This window comes from Equus caballus, chromosome 17 (assembly GCF_041296265.1).
Source record: "Equus caballus isolate H_3958 breed thoroughbred chromosome 17, TB-T2T, whole genome shotgun sequence".
In the NCBI taxonomy this organism is placed as follows: domain Eukaryota; kingdom Metazoa; phylum Chordata; class Mammalia; order Perissodactyla; family Equidae; genus Equus; species Equus caballus.
The window spans coordinates 15,844,624-15,860,598 of record NC_091700.1 but is presented as its reverse complement, the minus strand read 5'-3'; the positions used below and the strand labels follow the sequence as shown (position 1 = coordinate 15,860,598).

Genomic DNA, 15,975 nt, shown 5'->3' with positions numbered 1-15,975 from the left:
GGGGACACAGAAACCGCATATGTAAAAAGTTTCAACTTACAAACGGAGACTATGTAAATGGATTTGTTGATCCCAATTAAAAAAAAATGTGAACTATCTCACTATTAATTTTTATATAGATTGCCTGGACAAACGGTAATATCTTGGTTATAATGGGTTTAAATATACTATTAAAATTAGTTTAACTTGTTTATTTTTACTTTTGTAAATGTGAGTATTTTAAAAATGTTTAAATTTCATAAGATAGAGTGTGAAATTCTACTGTTGGACAGCACTGTTCAAGACATGAAAATAAAGCCCAGAGAAAGTGGTTAGGGACAATTTTTCCAAGGAAAGAAGTCAATCTGACCCACGTGGCAAGATGCAGAAAACAGTCTCATACACACACACACACACACACACACACACACACACACTTAGAAAGTAAGACCAACATCATCATAGAGTTGAACCACTACTTCTCAAGTGGCAAGAGGTTGCAGTCCTACATTGCAGCCAAGATCCCAGAGAGGTTTTCGGTGGGTTGATTGAAGGAAGGGGCCCAGGTAAGGGAAACTTGAGGAAGTGACCTCACTTCCTTGGAGACAGACCCCAACAGAACTTAGCACACTGGTCTCCAGGCGCCCACATTCTAGACATAGCATCCTATTGAGCCCACTTGAGTGGCGACACTGAAGACAAGAGGATGTTCTCCTGTTGTCTCCCGAGTTGTGGAGGCTCCGGCTTCAGGAAAGCCAAGAAAAAGAGACTTTTCAGTCACTATAGACACTGGCTTGGCCCTCACCTGCACCGCCTCTGTCCAACTGGCAGGAGGAGCACTCTGGTAATACAGGGAAAGCCAACTGGTTTAGGCCACAATTGGATGCCACCCACACACCACTTTGAGCCTCCTTGTGTGTCGGGGGGGAGTGGAGTGAGGGACAGCGCTGCGGAGCGGGGACCCACCGTGAGCATGAGACATTTATTTGGCCTTAGAACCCTGGCAGTGTGTCATGTTCCCAGCCTAGGTGGTGGCTAGCAGGATGGGAGAGTGAGTGCTGGGGACCAAGCTCCTCTGCCCATAAGTTAGTCCTGAGCCCTCTGGGTGTCATCTCATTCCCCCCCTGGCTGGAGGTCTACGTAGATGCTGCTGTGTACATGATCTGTGCCAGGGTTTCCTCCTGTGGCCAAGTCGAGGCAGGCCCCTGAGACCTCCCTGCCCAGCTCTCGGGCACTGTCTTTGCAGAGATGCATGCAGGAGGCGGTTGAAGAGCTGGCAGATGGCTTCGGGTACTCCATCTCCCTTGACCGGGCGCAGCTCCACCCCGCCAACAGTAGTGACCAGGGCTGCTCTGAGGTGAGAGTGGGCACAGAGGGGTCTTCCCACCCAGAACCCTGAGATGACCAGGGCCGGCCCAGAATCCAAATTCAAACTCAGGTTCTCCTGCCTGTCCTTGGCCGATCATTCCCTCCGTTCTCTCCTATAGAGCCTCTACATAGGGCAACTGAAAACATGCACACTTGCTCCCCTAGTTCCAGAGATATATGATACAGGCAAAGAGAGAGATGGAAACATGAGGAGGGAAGGAGGGAGGGGGCTGAAGAAAATGAGTAAGAAGGAAGGGCCAGGCTTTTTGTTCTTAACCCTGGGTTGCGTGCCATCCCATCACCTTGGCTGCATTCTGTTCAGAAGCCAGTTCCTGACCACTGTGTGTTCCACAAGGATGCGCACAGCAGAAGACAGTGAGCACTGGGAGCCGTGGTGGAGGCTGCCCACCACATAGGCCGACACGAGGCACTTGGGTCTGATTCTAAGTCAAACAGGAGACCATGCAAGGTTTCATGCCAGTGAATGGAAATATCTGAATTTCCCCTAATTTCCACCTCTTAAAGGTGCAGAGCTGGAACCCAGGCCTGTTTTGAGGGCTACTCCACACTACATCCCACCCCTTCTTGTCATTCATTCATCTCTAAGTGTGTGCATCAGACACATGGTAACCAGACCACAGGTGTTGTCGCTATTGTCTGTTCTACACCTGAGGATGTCCCAAGGGAGATATTTCTGGCATTGTCCCCATCGTGCAGGTTGGGTGATTGAGGAGCCCCTGGGAGGCATGATGGCATTTCCAGGACACAGAGCTTGTAGGAAAAAAGAGGTCTGAACTCAGCTGCATGTCCTCAAGCTTGAACCCTGCTTTCATCACAAGGTCCTGTGTTGGGATCTGTGCTGGCTATTTGTGTACAGTTCTGGAGGTGACATGGGCAAGGAGGGTGAGCAGCCAAGATCCCAGAGGGGTTTTCAGTGGGTGTGATTGAAGAAGGGGCCAAGGTAAGGGAACCCAGAGGTAGTGACCTCACTTCCTTGGAGACAGACCCCAATAGAACTTAGCACACTGGTCTCCAGGCACCCACATTCTAGACATAGTGTCCTACGGAGCTCACTTGAGTGGAGACGTTCAAGAGAACAGCATGTTTTCCTGTTGTCTCCCGAGTTGTGGAGGCTGTGGCTTCAGGAAAGCCAAGAAAAAGAGACTTTTCAGTCACTATAGACACTGGCTTGGCCCTAACTGCACCGCCTCTGTCCATTTGTCAGGAGGAGCCCTCAGGTAACACAGGGCAGGCCAACAGGGTTAGGCCACAACTGGGTGCCACCCGCACACCCCTTTGAGCCTCCTTGTGTGTTAGGGGGGGAATGGAGTGAGGGACGGCGGGGCGGAGTGGGGACCCAACCTGGGCAGGAGCCGTTTGCTCGGTTTTGGAAGCCTGACAGTGCGTCGTGTTCCCAGCCTAGGTGGTGGCTAACATGATGGGAGAGTGGGTGCTGGGGACCAAACTCCTCTACCCATAGGTGAGTCCCGAGCCATCCAGGTGTCATCTCATTCCCTCCTTGGCTGGAGGTCTATGCAGACGCTGCTGGGTACCTGATCTGTACTGGGGTTTCCTCCCGTGGCCAAGCCGAGGCAGGCCCCTGAAACCTCCCGGCCCGGCTCTCGGGCACTGTCTTTGCAGAGCAGCACACAGGAGGTGGTCGAAGAGCTGACTGATGGCTTCGGGTACTCCATCTCCCTGGACAGGGACCAGCTGCACCGCACCGTCATCAATAACCAGGGATGCTCTGAGGTGAGAGTGGGCACGGAGGGGTCTTCGCACCCAGGACCCTGAGATGACCAGGGCATGCCCAGAATCCAACCTCAAACTGCCGTTCTCCTGGGACCCTACCAGGGCTGTCCCCCATGAGTGTCCCACAGTCCCAAAGGAATCTGGACTTCCGCTCCTCCCCACCAGCTGCATAGGAGGGTAGGAGGGCAGTCTTTGCATTTCCCTAGGAAGATTAGAGAAAACGTTGTTGTCGTTGTCACTTCCCAATAGGCCCTGAGTATCTTTGAATTTTGCCTTTTTTGGAAAATGGAACCTCGACAACGAGGGTCTCCAAACTCCCTTTAATGTAAGAGAAATAACCATCAGCGTGTTTTGGAAGCCAAAGGGATTCTCAGAGTGTGTCACTGCCTTGTACACTGTTTCCAGACCTGGGAGGGGTGGGGTGGCTGCATAACGTTTCCCTCCAGGTCGGGGCCCACTGAAGCCTCAGGCAGTTAGAGGGGCTGGCCCTCGGCCCTCACTTTGGGCGGTTCTCAGCTCTGACCCACAGGACCTAGAGAAGCCACTGGGCATGCCTAAGCCTCTGTTCTCCTCTGTGGAGAGGGGTGTCTGTTGAGGATTCACTGGGCTGGTGCTCTGCACAGAGGGAGCTCTGTTGTCCCTCAGCGAGCAAATGGCCTCGAGGGAGCTCAGTGTGGAATCCTTCGCAGGACCAAAGTCAGATTGTACTGTGAGAGCCCAGAACCTTGCTGAGTGTGGGAGCTCATGTGTCTCCTGTTGCAGATGTGTGGGAGGGGCTAGGAGTTCCTGGGTCAGCTGCAGACCTTGATAATCCTGGTGGTTTGCAGTGGTGGCCCTGACCCTGTGTCCTCCTCGTCCCACCCAGAGTGAAGATGAGTCCACTCTGTCTGTCACTGAGGCCTGCAGGATGCGTGCCCTCCAGGCAGGTGTGATGCAGAGGCTCTCAGAGACTGTGCTGCCAGCCTTCCCCAGCAGAGTCCTCTGCAGTGTCACCACCTCCCTCTGCAGCTACTCAGGCTCCAGCACAGCCCACCAGGTGCTGGACCAGCTGTTTCCCAGGTGACTGCCCGCCTCCTCCTCAGCACAGTGGTGACTCTGCCCACTGCCAGCTGTGTGTCTTGTCTTGGGAATGTCACCGCATCTCTCTGAGCCTGAGTTGGCTCCTCCGAAATGTGGAGTGGCAGAGGATGAACTTGCTAGGCTTCTCCCAGGGATGAATGGGATCAGCCCTCCAGGTGCTGCCCTGGTGCCCGGCTCTGCAGAGAGGGTGGTGGGCCGTGCTGTGGTTGCTGGTGGTGATTATTTCTCTGTCCCCCACGGAAAGTAGTCTTCCTCTCCCTTCACTGGCTTGTGGCTTTTTGAGTTTGGAAAAGCACCTGGAGAGCACCCTGTCAAGGAGTTTGAGATGCCATCCAGCTGGTCCTGGTGCTTGTCCTTGGTGTAGCCACTTAGGGATCTCTAGGGCCACAGAGGGGCCACAGGCCCACTCAGACACCTGGGGTGGTTCTGATTGGAGTTCATTTAACAATGTCTATGAAGGACGTACTGTGTGCAGGGCATCTGGACACACTAAGTGTCACTCAATAAATGAAGCAGACAGCCTCCCTGGGCCTCCTCTCTAATCTGAGAGTCTTGACATCATTCCTAGGTCCCATCTACCCTCCATCCCGGGCAATGCCCTCATCCCCTTTGGGACACATGGAGGCAGCTTGGCCCATTGTGTGCGGGATGCTGGAAGACAGCACCACCTTCCAAAGTGAGTGGTCTTTGGGTGCAGACGGAGGGCCTCCTGTCTCTAGCAAACAGGGTGCGGGGAGAGGATGGAGGCTGCGGCCGGGTCAGGCCTGGGAGAACCCTGCATCTCACCCATCTTGTGATTCCCATGGGAGGGCTGAGTTCTGGTGGCTTCCACTCCAGCAGGACTGGACTCAAAGAGAGCTATGCATGGGTCCCAGGCCCCCTGAGAACTGGAAGGGAGGCTGGGCTGAGTTGCCTCCTAGAGACCCAATCCCAGCAGAGTCCCAGCTCCTTCTGCCTCCCTTTCTCCACATCCACCCCTTGTGAGCGCCACCACCAGGTCCATAGTAGGAGGTGTGTGAGCAAGCTGCTCACAGATCTGCTGGAGTCTTCATTCCAGTGGTCCATTTGCATGGAGGGCTGGGGTGGGATGTGTCCAGACCCTTGGGGAGGAGAGTGTCGGTGGGAACAAGAGACTCTCACAGACTCTGTGTTCGGCCTGCTGGATGAGCAGGCCTGCCACAGCCAGGACAGCCAGCCAGGGCTCAGGGCTGGGATGGGCACCTCCTCTGGAGGGGGAGGGGATGGCACAGGGGCCCAGATGCTAACAAGAGTGCCTTGGGCGGGCAGTGTTTAAGGAAAGGCTGGGCCACTGACTCTCTGGCCCATCTGCCTCCCTGCAGTGCTATCTATTTCCTGCTGGGAACCTGGCTGGGCCAAGGGCAGGATTGCAGGGAGCCCCTACAGTTTCCATGCTGGACCCTGCAGCTGGCCACTCTGCACGTCAGCTTTGGTGGCTCACATGTGGAGGGCCATGCCTACCATCTTCCAGGACACCTGGAGCACCTGAAGGCCATTGAGGCCAAACAGAAAGGTGAGGGTACTGGAGTCTGAGAAGACTGTCTGTGTTGAGGTTCATGGGCTAGAGTTCCCTTAAAGGCAGTGGAGTCCTTCCTGTCTTTGGAAAGGCACAGAAACTGTCAGGTGTGTGGGTGAAACTTTCTCCTTATCCTGCTGCAGAGCCAGCTCCAAAGCTCCTGCCACATCCAGAGCCAGAGCCAGAGCCAGAACCAGCCCCTGGGCTAGAGCCATCTCCAGCTCCAGCCCCACCACCCATGGCAGAGCTGGAGCCAGCGTCACCTGCATCGGACCCTACAGGGCTGGAGGAAGGGGCACCATTAGCTTCAGCCCCAGTGCCGGCTCCTGAACTAGAGCCCACTGGACCCTGGGCTGTGACCACCGAAAACCAGCTGCGGGAGGAGAAGCCGAACATCTTGGACTTCCCTCCCCGGCTGGTGGCAGAGCAGCTGACAAGGATGGAGGCGGTGAGCAGTGGGGCTTGCAGGGCAGGGGGGCCCTGCCTTCCTGTGCCGTGAGCTGCCCCACACCTGCCATTCCCTGATCCAAAATCTGATGATCTGGGTTCACATTCCTGCTCCCCCGTTACCAACACTGCGACTTGGGCACTTTCTTAACCCCAAGCACTCGCTGTCCTCACGTGCACAGCAGAGCCGGACACTAAGGGGACCTGCTGCACGGGGTGGCTGTGCCGATGAATGAGGTGGAACAGAGAGGAAGTTGGGCAGGGTCTGGCCTTTTGGTGCAGGAGGGAGCTCACTGAAGTGCTGCCAGGTCCTTGGGCCGATCACGCGTGTGCCCAGGGGGCCTTCAAATCCTCAGCACACATCAGGCATGTGATGTGTACTGACTCCAGCAGAGACAATCACATAAAGCCGGTGCTTCTCCCTGCCTCGGGGGAATGTGCATGGGAATGGGGAGTGGGACCCGAGGGGGACTGCGATGGGTGGAAGATGTCCCTTGGGGTGGGCCAGTGAGGGCTGTTTTCTGGAGCTTGGAGGAAGTGAGATGGGGCTGGGAGCAAATGCCCTCCCTTCTGCACAGCACTGTGTCCCAGTCATCTTGTGCTGACACCTTCAGTGGACACAGACAAAACCCAGGGAATCCCACACACCTCAGAGATCACATCCTCTGCTTCCTGAGCTCCTGCTCTGTCCTCAACCCGCCTGGGACTGTGGAGGATCATGGATGCCAAGCTGGGGTGAGGCAGTGCTGGCAACACTCTGAATCTTCCCCAGGAGCTGTTCAAGAAATTGGTGCCTGCCCACTGCCTGGGCTCCATCTGGTCCCAGCGAGACCGCAGGGACCGCAAATTCCTGGCACCCACCATCCGTGACACTGTGGCACACATGAACACCTTGGCCAACAGTGTCATCGCTACGTGCCTCGGGGCCCTGGGCATGACAGCGCAGGACAGGGCCAGGATGGTAGAGCTGTGGATTCATGTGGCTGAAGTAAGTCATGGGAGGCCCATGGAGGCCCTGTCTGGAGTCATGGGAATTGCCTCTTATTTCTCAGCTGTCGATATTGAAGTCTGTGGTCTGAGTCCCTGCACTGGCCCTAGACACTCCTGCCAGGGCCACACTGACCTTGACTTGAGGTCCTGGTGGTGGCAAGCTCACTTCCTTCCTGTGCTCCTTCCTTGTGTTCAGCTAAAAATCCTTGCGCCTGGCAGTGTTACTCCTCAGGTCCCAGGTGTGCCCTCCCTGGGTTTCCTGGGCATCTGTCTCATCCAGGACAGGAGAAGTCCATGAGGGGACAGAATCCAGAGCTGGAGAGCTCCAGCCCCCACTCACAGCTCAATCTCTTCCCTTCCCTAGGGGTGCCTAGGCCTCAGAAATTTCGCATCCTTCCACACGATCTTTTCTGCTCTGCAGAGCCCTGCCATTAAGCGTCTCAAACACACCTGGGGACAAGTGTCCAGGTGGGTAGGCTGCCCTCCATCCAAGCACCACGAGGGGGATGTGGACCCTGCACCCAGCATTGGGTCGCCATGGCCCCCGCAGTCAGCTGAGACCACCTGGGAGACAGTGAATGCCTGGGACATGGACTGATCCGGTTCCTGGGTCTCTGAGCCTCTCAGGGCCCTTAGGCCAGCGGTTCTGCCCAGGAACTCATTTCCTTCAATATCAGATCCTGACTTGAGCCCAGTTGGAGATTCTCAAGTGTTTCCTTTGCAGCAACAGAAATCTCCATCCAACTGAAACCAAGAGTGTTCAAAACAGATCTGTGTGGTAGATATGGGAATGGAGGCCCCAGGTGACAACAGGAGAGGCCCCTCCCCAGTCCAATGGGGACCTCAGGGCTCAGAGCAACCCAGTGAAATCCCTCATCCAGGCCCCAGGCTGTTTGGGTCTTCTGGGATCTCAAACAAACGGATTTGACCTTCAACCATCCCATAATCTTTCTTCCTTTCTTTCCCCACTCCCCCAGGGAGAGATCCTACACCTTTAAGAAGTGGTGCAGGGGACAGCAGCACGTGAGCAAGAGACTGTTCCTGAAGGTAACCTGGGGCTGGAGATCTGGGAGGAGGGGTCTGTGAGGGGGCCGGGAACATCCTGAGGGCATCCTAGGAAGTGAGGCTATGGTAAGGCCATCCTGGGGTTCAGAGACCCCTGTGGGTGGGGCAGGAAGGAGATGCCACATGGCTCCCCCAACACCCTCTGCCCTCTCCCTCCATGTCTCAGTTTGGCTATTGTTGGGACACACTCTGGGAGTGCAGAGGTCAGGACCGTGGTCAGTGGTGGGGCAGGGCGAGGGGTGAAGGCAGCGGGGACAGGGGCTCTGGCTGGGAGGGAGAGTGACCTCTCCTCAGTGGGTCCTTGAGCAAGTCTCTGCCCCTCTGTGGGCCTCGGTCTCCTCCTCTGGGAAATGGAGGGAGATGACATGGTGCAGGCCTCACGGTGGGGTGATACCATCCAAGGGAGGACAGGAATGGGAGGAGATTTGTGCTGGCTCCTCCTCGAGAGCTGAGGGGAGAGCAGTGATGACAGTCAGATGACAGGGAGTCCTCAGGAGAGCCCTGGAGGCAGGTGGAGTTCTCCCCACTCTTTCCTGATGAGGAAAGAGTCTCAGGGAGGCCTGGGCAGGCCCAAGGTCACACAACAGTGAGTCCTGGAGCCAGGACTGGTCTAGAATCAGAGCACCCTGGAGGTGGGAACAGCATAGGCAGCAGGGGACTGGAGTCAGATGGCCAGGGTCTGAGGTCAGGGGCCTTGAGGGACATGTGGAAGGGAGCAGGGCCTCTCTGACCCTGTCCTCGGCACTGACAGGAGGCGACCACCGTGTTGGCCACTGCACAGAGGGGCCGCCATAGAGCCCGGGAGAGGCAGCGGCAGCAGGTGAGGGTGCCTGGGGGAGAGGTGCCCAGGAGTCAGAGGAAAGGGTGCTCCCCCTCCCAGCTAGAGGCCTGCCCCACGAGAGGGTCCTTCCTCCTCCAGCGCATCTGCTGTGGCTGCCGAGCCTGAAGTGCCTGCACTGGCAGTGAGCAGGAGGAGGCCTGGAAGGGCTGCGAGCAGGATGGTTTTGGGGTGGGGAGGGGCAGGGGCCACACCCCCTGGGATTGGCCCACAGCCAGCCCTGGGACGTGACTGGGGGAGTTTGGTGTTCCTGGAGGGGAGGGGAGGAGGGCATTGTGTGTGGTGGGGGCTCCTGAGGGTCCTAGGCTACTGTACATGGGAGCCTGGGGTGGGCAGGTGGCTGGGGTAAGGGGTTTCAGGGGAGGGTTCATGGGGGCACCTGAGTGCTGGAACTCATCACCATCCCCACCTTGATGGAGCAGGGTGTCATCCCCTCCCTCGAGATGATCTTCAGTTACCTGGAGCTGCTGCATGATGAGACGGATTATTATGTGGAGGTGAGTGAGCCTGGAGGTGGGGCCCTGGGATCAGGCTCCTGAGGGTTTGGGAGGAGAGAGTCCTGCCTGAGCCCTGAGCTCTCACACTTGGAAAGGTCCTCTGCAGAGCCTCCCAGCCTCCTGTGGAAGCCAGGGCATCAGGCCCATCTCAGCAATGAGTGATGGGAGGCTCTGCCTAGGCCGTCATCCAGGCTCCCTGGGCTGCTGAGGCTCAGAGCTGCCTGGCTGTGTGGGCGCAGGAGGTGGTGTCTGAGCTGGACTCAGCCTCTCCCTCTGGCCCTGCCCATGAGGGAAGAGAAGTCGGGCCCCTCCCAGTCAGGAAGCACATCATTGGCTGAGCTGTCCCTTCCTGCCTGAGGCCTCAGTCTCCCCACGTGTCATCAGAGAGGGTTAGATTACAATGTCTCAGCTCCTCTGCCCCCAGGTCTGGAGCCCAGAGCCTGGCCCAGGTCCAAAACTGGTCTCTGGAAGGGCCTGCCCACTGGCAGCAGTGCAACACTGGAAGAGGTGGGATGGGGGCTAGTTCTGGGCTAAGGGGGCTGTTTCTGATGGACTTCGGCTGTCTGCCTTCCAGGGCAATGTGCTCAGCTGTCGGAATGAGGTAAGGAGCTGCGGCCTCACTGTGGTGAGTGTGGGTGTGTGGGAATCAGAGAGCTCCCCTTTCATAACAAGCCCTCTAGCTCGATCCCTGGGGTCGGACATTTATTTGCAGAGTTTGATATACAGAGCTTGGGATCCTATGGTGTTGGCGGGTGGGGGAAGGGCTGGCATCAATGACCCCTTCCTGGTAGAGGATCTATTTCAGGCCAACTGTGAGAACAGGCACGTCCTGACTGGAATTGCAGGGAAGGAGAGTTCCCAAGTTGGCAAAGGCCCCACACTGGCTCCTTGTCCCCCTCCTCACCCCCTCCAAGAGCCCTGCAGGGTCCCCCACCCAGGCCATGTCTCCATCCTGTCCTTCCTCTGTCCCAGGAATTCAAATTCATCAAGGACATCGAGATGGTCCAGAAGGCTGCAAATCTGTACACCGTGCAGCCCGATGAGCATTTTGGTGCCTGGTTCCAGGCCGTGGAGCCCCTGAGCGAGGAGGCGAGGTGAGGCGGGGCAGGAGTTGGGTGAGGCAGGGCAGACTCTCTCTGCAGACCAGCTCCAGTGTCCATGGCCGTGGCTCCATGGTCAGCCTCAGATCTGGCTGCATGGCGACCCCTGGGGCCCTGGGACTCCAGCTGCTGGGAGGCTCTGGGAGGCACAGCTCAGGCGTGGCTCCTGGGAGCCAACAACTCCACTCTGTCCTGTAGCTACAGCCTGTCCTGTCAGCTGGAGCCACGATACCAGTGGACCAGAAAGATTCGACTCTTCTTCACAGACAGGAAGAGCCACTCATCTTCCCGCCCAGGGCTGAGTGAGTGTCTGGACTGGCAGTGGCTGAATCCAGGGGCTCAGTACAGATTCAGGCCAAGTCTGGGCCAGGGGAGTCGGACAGCTGTGGTGCTGGGGCCCCAGCTCCACCGCTGAGCAGTCCTGTCACGGGTGATTCCCCTCGCATTTCTGGGACTGGTTTGTTTCTCTGTGAAGTGGGTGACACTAAATATCAGCCCCTGTGTCAGAGACATGGGGTGCTGTTGGCTGACTAAGCACTCAGCACCGGGGCTGGGGCACAGGGTACAGTGGGTGCGGGGAGGGGGGAGAGTATGCTGTGTTTCTGGGGGAGGCCCCCTAGGAAATTCCTCTCTCTATCCAGACACCAGGCCCCCAAAAAAGAACCCAGTGGTGGTGGCAGATGATGCTCCTGAGACCAGCTGAACTACAGCAGGGACACAGCGGGGACACTCAGGTGCATGGGGCCACCTCTCAGAGGCTGATGTGAATGAAAACTTTGTGATCCATTTCCTGGGGTCCCTGAAGGCAACAAGGGAGTGGATGATCCCCCCATCTCCCTCACACATTTTCCCCAGCGCCTATTTCCCTCTTTGGAGGGGCCATGTTTTTGTTGTCAATGATAAATGCTAAGTTTGGGTATTCTATTAAATTTCTGTTTTTTTCTCAGCCTGGGAGTGGACATGTGGTTCTTTCACTCTCTGTGCTCATGAAAATGAGATCCAGAATCTCACATTCCTCCTTGAATTCAGAAACCTCGCAGAGTCCTCCGCTCAGGGCATGTGGTGAAGGGAGAAGTGCCAGTGCCGCCCCTGGCTGCTGAAGGACAGTCCTGTGTCCCCCTCACTCAGAGGACAGGATCATTGCAGTGTGGTTCACCTGGTCCTGGAGCAGAAGTGGCCCCTCCGATCTCCCGGGGCTGAGACGTTGGAGGGACTTTCTCTGGCAGAACAACAGCCACAGAAACGGGAGTGTCTTTAAAAGTAGCACTTGCTTCGGGCCAGCCCAGTGGTGCAGCGGTTCAGTTCCCAAGGTCCCCTTTGGCCGCCTGAGGTATGCTGGTACAGATCCCGAGTGCAGACCTAAGCATCCCTTGTCCAGCCACGCTGTGGCAGGTGTCCCGCATATAAAGTAGAGGAAGATGGGCACGGATGTTAGCTCAGGGTCAGTCTTCCTCAGCAAAAATAGGAGGATTGGCTGCAGATGTTAGCTCAGACCTAACCTTCCTCAATAGCCAAAAAGCTGGCCCTGGCCTGTGCCTAGCACAATTCCTGCCCAGGACCGTGGCTGCCTTGCTGCACTTGGAGGACGAGGGAACATTTTCCCAGTTCCTCTTGCCCAAATGAGGAACTTTTTTCTGATTCAGCCCCTGGAATTGCATCCACTGTAAGTGGGGAAAATCCTGTAAAACCTCAAAATGTGCGCGTGGAGAGGGCGAGGCTAGAGGAAGGTCCTGTGCAAATGGACTAAGGGCGGGCAGGACTCTCCCTCTCTGGGCCCTCTAGGGTCTCCCTGTTCACCTTTGACCTGGGCTTGGTCCTCCTGGGATTCGGGTCCTTGACTCTGATTCCCACTTTCTGCTTATTTTTCTCCAAGGGGAAAGATTGGGGAGGCAGCTTTTAGCGCCACAGCTGGGTCTCCCTCCACGAACCTGGTGCTCCCTGTGAACTAGGATTTTCAGCATCCCTGCACTTCCGCATGCAATTCTCTCTGAGGGCAGAAATTCCCTAGATGCCCCCAGCCTTTCTGTCAGGTCCATCGTGGCCACTCCTTCCAGGCTGGACCTGATGGATCCCAGGTGAGCTCTGGTTTTCCAGGATAACAGACCATCATCCTGACCAGGAATGACCCCAGAGTGTTCCTTGCTGCCCGGGGTGACCTCTGGGCCTGTGAGGTACTCAGGTCCATGGTCTTGGACAATCACCAGTTTACACACTCTGGTGTAATTTGACTGGCTTTTCCTAAAGTGGTAGCTGGGCCCGAGCCCATGAAGCATGTAGCCCCTGGGGTGACTAGGGTCTTTTCCACAGTCTTGTGCGGTGGTTCTGTCATTGAGGTGTGAACCTTTCCTGTTGGGAAGTTGGAAAGATGAGGACTAAGAAAGGTGTGAGTTGGGGGTCCTGCGGGCAATGCCACCAAACTAACGTTCTGTGGATGTGCATGGACACAGCTTCACCAAGTATAATCCGGAAATGCTCCCCGTGTGGGTGTCCAACAGACACTGGTCTGGCTCAATCGGAGAACCCGCCTGAGAACCAACAGCTACGGGGTGACCACCCGGCATTTCGAGCTTCATCCCCAGGTAACACCATGTAAGCAAGGACCAGATGAATCGCTTGTCACTTCTGAGTTATCCCCTCCTTCCTGATGGCTACAAGTGTCACTCAGACACTCGGCAGGCCGGACTCTGCCAGGAAGGCCGTCTCAGGACAGCCAGAAGCTGAGGATCAATCCTGGTTCCCGGCAGCCCAGGCCCTTGCTGATGCGGCACAGCCACCCAGGAAAGAGACTTGCCAGAGGAAGGTGGGGAAGGCTGTGCTGTCCCTCCAGGGAGAAAGAGTCGTGGCAGGTCCCAGGGCTAGTCCAGGTCCAGGATGAAGGCATGGGTGTCCCACGAGTGTCTCCTCCAGGACTGGGATGCTCCTGAGAGCCGACCCGGCAGGTAGCAACATTCAGTAAGTCATGTGGGTACAGCTGTGGCAGAGGAGGGACAATTTATCCCATCTTTGGGTTTCCAAATTGGAAATTGTTTGCTGAAGTCCATGAGTAAAGCAGTGAGAAAATCTGGATGACAGGTTTATTTTTGAAGGAAAGTATGAGTTACCAAAACTGGCTTCCTAAGAGCTAACTAAAGGGAAGAGAAAATAACAATGTGAATCTCTTGAAATCCCTCAGGTGCATATAGTGTCAGAGAGAAATCATCAGAATATTTGAGGAACTGGAAAGCAGGGTTCTGTTTAAACTGTTGCAGGTGTAAGGTGGGGATGGGTGCTTGCATCTCATCTTCCAGTGTAAGTGAAAACAAGATCACATTAGGAGTGACCTCAGTCTTTCCAAAGTGGTGTAAGACATGGGATTGTACTCCTCACTCACGTCCCTCAAGAATCTCTTGCCACGTGGTCCATTCATTGATGCATCTTCCATTTACAGGAGCTAACAAAAAATCTGTCCCATTGACAGCCATACCACCCAGCTAAATGCCACCTCACCCCACTCACAGTGTCCCGCAAGCCTCTCTTGGTGATCTGTCTCATCACAGTGAGGGATTCATGCCAGAGTATTCCAGAACCCTGGGAACCATATTCATACCACCTCCAATTGCCAAGACAGGAGGGTCTCTGAATGGGAAACCTGACTCCCAAACACTGCCTTTCCCTTGGCTCGCCTTAGGATTTCTCCCTGAATGACATGATTGGCCCATTCACCCGACTGCTGCCCCCTCGGTTTTGGTGGCTCTGGAAGAGGTACCAAGATGTACTGGCCTTTCCTTCACCATTGAGGAGACCAATGAGAACCCTTCTTGACTCCTCAACCTGCCCTTAGGTTTTGATGTGTACACTGCCTGTCCCAGTGACCACAAGACCTTGGAGACCACTCTGACTCTCCTTAGGGAATTGAACTCTCTCTAACTACAACCACCAGACTAGAGCAAAACTGGGGCCACTGTTTTAGGAACAACTTCAGCATTTGCAGCTAAGGTTGGAACACTTCTGGAGATCTACCAAAGCCCCTGGGTAAGGGGTCTGGATTCTGGAGAGAGAGATTCCGGTCTTCACCAATCAGTTCTCTCATCCAATCATAGGGAAAGGCAGAAGCTCTACGTATGTCATCCCAAGGACTTCTCAGTTTGTGAGATTATTAACTGGGTTGGGAAGGAATATGATGGTGAAGGAGAAGTGCCATGGAAACATTGAGACTCAGCCCAGGGTCATGCTCAAGGCCAATGCATCCACCGCACTGCTCCTGGGAACATTGGCTGAGGACAGCTCACAGCTCTTTCCCTCACAGGACATGCCCACAGCATAGGGAACCACCTAACCTTAGGACACAGCCCTCTCGAGGGACAGCCAGAGGCCCATGTCTGGCTGATAAGGGAATAAGAAGCCTGGTCTCAATTTGGGACAACACCAAAGGGCTGTCCCAGCTCCAGAGATCCTTGAGAGTTGGCACAGACTCAGTGGCAACTGTCTTGGCCTTCAGCTTCTCCTTCAACTATCTCCGCCTTGCTAACTTCCCATAGGGATATCTCCCCAGAACACTTCCGTAAACCTTCCACATGGAATCCTCCCCCTCACAGTCTCTTTCCAGGGCCCCATCTGTGACAGGCAGCAATCGGGAGACATTAATGCTGAACACAGCAGCATGAGATTCGGCAAATGCTGTTCTGGAAGAATTATCTGTTAGATGATCTGAGAGGGTAGGTCGATGTCATCTCCAGGATAACTTAGGTAATGCTCTGGTAATAAATGCAACAATTGAGAAATTCATGACTAAAGATGCATTTCTCCTCAGATTTACATCATACATTGATAGTTGAGGTGAAGGGACCCCTGCTTCCTAAGTCACGTGGGGCAAGGCTGATGGAGGCCCCACGATCTTGTTGGTACACCATCTGAAACTGATGCCTTCTTCAGTTGCCCCCAAAGGACAGAAAGAGCACCTAGGGTCTTACACCTCCTCTTTTCTTCTCTGGCTTAAAAGTGATGCCATTGGTTGGAAGGTGCCACACATCCTTTCCAAAACCAAGAGGTCTAGGAAACATAGTCTTCTGTGTGCGAGAGTGAAAGCAGAAGTGGATGCTGGCACCACACTCTCTTTCTTTTCACCAAAGGATATGATTGCTTTCCCTCTCACATAGAGAATTCACTCACCCTATTTCCCAAGGAGGACATCTGAAGACCCGGTAGACTCAGAAACCCTAGCTGACCCTTGGGCTAATGGGACAAAGACTTCAGGGACCACACATGACAAAGAATACAGAACTCGCAGGAGTGGATCAGAAAATTCACTAAAGAAATGAACAAGGACTATTGTAATAAGCAGAAACA

The 15,975-nt window shown here is 55.3% G+C and overlaps 1 protein-coding gene across 2 annotated transcripts; it reads left to right on the top strand.

Moving 5' to 3' along the window:
- Positions 1-549: 549 nt before the first annotated feature.
- LOC138918481 (ral guanine nucleotide dissociation stimulator-like) lies at positions 550-11,596 on the top strand. 2 transcript variants are annotated; one of them, XM_070240063.1, is made up of 16 exons: positions 550-823; positions 1,226-1,336; positions 2,989-3,099; positions 3,965-4,158; positions 4,748-4,855; positions 5,520-5,710; positions 5,857-6,161; positions 6,933-7,148; positions 7,515-7,618; positions 8,128-8,197; positions 8,967-9,035; positions 9,476-9,550; positions 10,125-10,151; positions 10,523-10,644; positions 10,849-10,952; positions 11,292-11,596. In XM_070240063.1, the coding sequence occupies exons 1-16, from the start codon at positions 686-688 to the stop codon at positions 11,351-11,353; spliced, it is 2,007 nt and encodes a 668-aa protein (XP_070096164.1). In that variant the 5' UTR covers positions 550-685; the 3' UTR covers positions 11,354-11,596. The 2 variants fall into 2 exon arrangements, with proteins under 2 accessions (XP_070096164.1, XP_070096165.1); XM_070240064.1 differs by lacking the exons at positions 550-823; positions 1,226-1,336 and adding an exon at positions 2,420-2,585.
- The last annotated feature ends 4,379 nt before the right edge of the window (positions 11,597-15,975 follow it).

Excerpts from the sequence above, each read along its gene's own strand:
- LOC138918481 (XM_070240063.1), top strand. The coding sequence starts at position 686 with ATGTTCTCCTGTTGTCTCCCGAGTTGTGGAGGCTCCGGCTTCAGGAAA. Across the intron at positions 4,159-4,747 it reads CTGGACCAGCTGTTTCCCAG|GTCCCATCTACCCTCCATCC; the intron begins GTGACTGCCCGC and ends CATCATTCCTAG. Across the intron at positions 7,149-7,514 it reads TGTGGATTCATGTGGCTGAA|GGGTGCCTAGGCCTCAGAAA; the intron begins GTAAGTCATGGG and ends TCCCTTCCCTAG.